The 5,000-nt window shown below is 39.1% G+C and overlaps 1 protein-coding gene across 2 annotated transcripts in view; it reads right to left on the bottom strand.

Moving 5' to 3' along the window:
- The window catches only part of eva1aa (eva-1 homolog A, regulator of programmed cell death a), a 41,528-nt gene that overhangs the window by 20,267 nt on the left and 16,261 nt on the right, over positions 1–5,000 (bottom strand). For both annotated transcript variants that reach the window (XM_082148074.1, XM_082148075.1), the window contains exon 4: positions 3,700–3,852. In XM_082148074.1, the coding sequence (XP_082004200.1) occupies positions 3,700–3,852 (153 nt within the window). The remainder of the gene's footprint in view (positions 1–3,699; positions 3,853–5,000) is intronic.

Genomic DNA, 5,000 nt, shown 5'->3' with positions numbered 1-5,000 from the left:
ACGTTTAACATAACTTTCTTTACATCTGAAATGACTGATGATGTAACAAAGACTATGCCGATGGTTAAAGATATTATCCAGTATCATCACTTTACACAATCCAATCAGATTCTGATGGATAAAAATCTAAATCCTGCTCTACATTAATTCCTGCTGAATATTTCACTCAAATGTTTTTCAGGCCTAACAGTCTTTAGGCTCTGACTGATTCAGTTTTAATGGCTTTAATGACGTTTAACTCTACAGATGGAGGTTCTTGAGCACAGTCACGTAAGACAGTTCTGGGAGGTTATTATACCGAACCACTTTGACGACAGACTTTGCTCAGGCGTTTCAGAACAACCAAAACAGCATTTCAGAAGCTGAGCAACGAGATCGGTCCACTGGTGTGTCCAGTTATGCCGTCCCATCGTGCAAAGTCACGTGTTTCCATAGTCTATACACATGTTTTTTTATGGGATAAAACATTTATCTGACTCAAATGAACGTATGGGGTTTTTATGCACATTTTTTATGCGATATCCCAAAATGAGTAGAAAAAGAGGTGGATGGAAACATAGCTATTGACACATAGCAATCTCTGTCTCCTTACCTTGCCCAACTAAGTGCCTAACCTGAAAGCTTTCCCTAAACCTACCCATAACCAAATAATAATCTTATCCTTAATACCAAGTCTTGACCCTCAAACAGGCCTTTAAAAGGGTCTTAAAAAGTGAGGACCGGCCAGAATGTCCCCAATTTACCCTCTTTGTCCTCACTCCGATGGTCTAAAACTCACAAAGATAGTTGAACAAGTACACACACACAAACACACACACACGTTGGGTTTTCAGGTTTCACGGGGACTTTCCATAGACGTAATGGTTTCTATACTGTAAAAACTATATATTCTCTCCCCTTACACTAACCCGACCCCTAAACCTGCCCATCACACACACACACACACACACACACACACACACACACACACACACACACACACACACACACACACACACACACACACACACACACACACACACACTAACCCGACCCCTAAACCTGCCCATCACACACACACACACACACACACACACACACACACACACACACACACACACACACACACACTAACCCGACCCCTAAACCTGCCCATCTCACACACACACACACACACACACACACACACACACACACACACACACACACTAACCCGACCCCTAAACCTGCCCATCTCACACACACACACACACACACACACACACACACACACACACACACACACACACACACACACTAACCCGACCCCTAAACCTGCCCATCTCACACACACACACACACTAACCCGACCCCTAAACCTGCCCATCTCACTCACACACACACACACACACACACACACACACACACACACACTAACCCGACCCCTAAACCTGCCCATCTCACACACACACACACACACACACACACACACACACACACACACTAACCCGACCCCTAAACCTGCCCATCTCACACACACACACACACACACACACACACACACACACACACTAACCCGACCCCTAAACCTGCCCATCACACAAAACTTTCTACATTGTTACATTTTCAAAAAACATTGCTTAGTCTGATTTATAAGCGGTTTTCCTCATGGGGACCAAAAAATGTCGCCGCAAGGACAAGAATTTCAGATTTTTCCATCTTTGTTATTTTCCAACTTTGTTATTTTGTCCCAATAACACAGTGTTTATCTGAACAAACACACAGACACTCACACACCCTCCAGGAGTGTAAGAGGAGATGAGATTAGCTGATACTCATCTCAGGACAAAAAGAGAGTGACGTTCTAACTGTACGTCCTCCCACACATCCGAGAAGCTTCCTTGAATTCAAACATGTTCCTGGCGGAGCACTTCCCCAGAACAGGCACAACACGAGACGCTTTACTCCTTTGATGATGGAACAGTAACAATGAGACGGACTGACAGTATCATATTCCACACGCACACAGATACAAACACAAACATGTAGAAACAGGAGAAATTAAGAAGTGAAATCAAACACCTGAGATGATGTGAGGTCATCCGCATTTGCACAGGTGTTGTAGGATCAGTGTGTGTGTGTGTGTGTGTGTGTGTTTGAGACGTTTAATGTAGGTTATTGCATAAGAGGTAGTTAACATATAAGAGAGTGTGTGATGTGAGTTTGTAAAGCCTGAAGGTGTTTCTCAATCCAAACAAACTGAATTGTCACTAGATTTAGATTATATATATATATATATATAAAGATATATATTATTGTTAACAAAAACTATTAAAAACATTTATGTTAATTAATTGAAATGAAGCTGAAATATAAATATTAGTTTTGCCTTGGCAATAAACAGAAATAAGTAGGCACTAAAATTATTAACTGAAAATAAATTAATAAAACTGAAACTGAAATAAAAATAAATTAAACCTAAGTAAGCAATATTAAAAATAACAGTAAAATGACAAAAAATTTAACTAAAAATAACATTAACTAAAAATGTACATAACAAAAAGCTAATTCAAAATAATAAATAAAATAGCACTGATATATATATATAAACATACATCGCTAGACAGTTAATGAACATAATCTAGCTAACATTTATAATTTATTTATGGCTGAAATGTTGCATGTTTATGTAAGAAACAAAATATTTATCAAAATGTAGGCTACTTTAAACAACATTAAAAATAATGTCAGAAAGATATCAGTTCTGCTGTTGTTCATAAATACCAGTTAGTGTTGTAAAAAAACAACGACTTCGGTACCAAATCGTCACTGAAATTTAAAAAATGTGACGATACCATCATTTCCCTCTAGCATTTTGAGCGCTGTTGAACACCTCTGATTGGCCACTGTGTTCACGCGCTCAACATACATGTCTCTGATTGGCTACAATCATCAACACTTCAAAAACATGTTGTAGATAGTCGCTCTTCAGCGAGCGCTTACACACATTAACACAGGAGTGTTTGAACGCAGGCGTCTATCAGCGTATATATTAGGGATCCGCTGATAGACGCCTGCTTTCCAATGCTCCTGTGTGTACAGTATCTGTGTAAGCACTCAGTCAAGACAACGTTTTTGAAGCGTTGACAACTGTAGCCAATCACAGCCATACTGTATATGTTGAGCGCGTGAACACAAATACCAGTAGTGATGTTGTACAATGAGGATGTTGTCATGTCACCAGAAATAGAGTCATCAGTGTCCCAATGTGTAGTGAGCCTGTCCTTACCAGTGCATGAATTCGTGTACACGATATACTGAGTGACGCCGTAGGAAGATAGGGAGCTGGTTGAGACCGCCACAGCTGCGTCCAAAATCACATATTCTCTTGACTAGGTACTTGTTTTAAATAAGTAATTACTTCACGACCGCTAAAAAAGTAAGTTCTACACATTATGAGTGTGTGTAGTGAATATAATCTGGATGTACTACATTAACCATGATGTCACTGTCATGTGACCTACTAGTGTCACTTGCGTCACTTCACTGGCATTCACAAATCCTCTCCCGTGGCCTCATGGGAGAGTAAAGTGTCCATCATATGCACACTTTAGAATCTCGCCCCAGGGTAGTAGTACTTTTTGCCTACTCTATTATGAGTACTATGAATTCGGACATAATTTAGTGCATTTAAAAAGTATGAGATTTCGGTTGCAGCCATTGTAAAAAATGAGTTCTCACCGACAGACGGCGCTCTCTGGTGGTGTGGAGGACACTCCAGCGTTCCCTTCTGCGTGCGGCCAAACATGGAGGAATAAACCGCGATTTGCATCCCCGTCTTACAGCCCAAGCGCAACCGCTCCCCTTCACACACCACTTTACTCTTATACTCATCTGGAGAGAGAACAAACACACACACACACAGTCATCATGAAACCCCATTCACAAACCATTTTACTATATAATACTATATATTAAAATTAGGGCTGTACAACTAATAGTCGTGATATATAATATGAATTATGTATAAATATATATACAGTATATACATGCAAATATTTCTTAAATATATATACATACATATGTGTGTATTTATAAATGCAAAATAATTATCCACAGTACACACATATATTATGTAAACACAAACTTTCATTTTGGATGCGATTAATCGTTGCACAGCTCTAATTAAAATGGAAAACTGTTATTTTAAATTGTAAAAGTTTTTTTTTTTTTTTACTGTATTTTGATCAAATACACATTTCAAAAGTTTGGATTAATTAAGATTTCTTTTAAAGGTGTCATGCACTTCAACACGTCATGTGATCCTCATAGGCGTCTGTATGGTTTTGTTGCGGGAGTAATCCTGTGTTTGCATCCGTCTCGCATTTACTACTTCATGACATGGGTGAACTGGTGGGCGGGGCTAAAGAGGCAATGATGTAGAAGTAGGCGTCGATCTTCTTCTGCAGAGGCGGTCTTTCGTCAAGCTATGACACCATAATGTGACAATCCGAAACGAGACGTTTTCTGAGCTTGGTTTCAACAAAAGCTGTTTTTGGACTAACGAGGAAGTTTTGATTTCTGAAATTTACAGGATATTTTTATAGTAATTTTCATTGTCTTAAATGTCAAAAGATCAAGGTCGAAATGTATTTCTCAATTCATGACCCCTTTGAAATAAGTCTCTTCTCCTTGCCAAGGCTTCATTTATTTGATGAAAAACAGTAAAATTGTGAAATATTATTACAATTCAAAAGTAGAAATATACAATCTACTTCATTATCACTAATTACTAATCTACTTCACTATTACGTTTTCAATGCAGCCAAGAGGTCAAGCCGTGGCTTTTTCGATCTTCTATTGGTCACACAACTTGACGTGATACGAATTTGCAGGTCAGAGTTCACCAACCTTGAAATGTGCCACCAACTTCTCCGCATGAGCTTGTGTTTCCTGTCTCCCGCACTCACATGCTTATAAATGGAAATTAATGGAACAAAAAGTGCAGTGTGACCCTTTACTCCAGTCTTCAGAGTCACATG

Source organism: Leuciscus leuciscus (genome assembly GCF_965113295.1).
Source record: "Leuciscus leuciscus genome assembly, chromosome: 19".
In the NCBI taxonomy this organism is placed as follows: Eukaryota; Metazoa; Chordata; class Actinopteri; order Cypriniformes; family Leuciscidae; genus Leuciscus; species Leuciscus leuciscus.
Note: the sequence above shows the minus strand (reverse complement) of the source record. Positions and strands in the feature narration are given on the sequence as shown.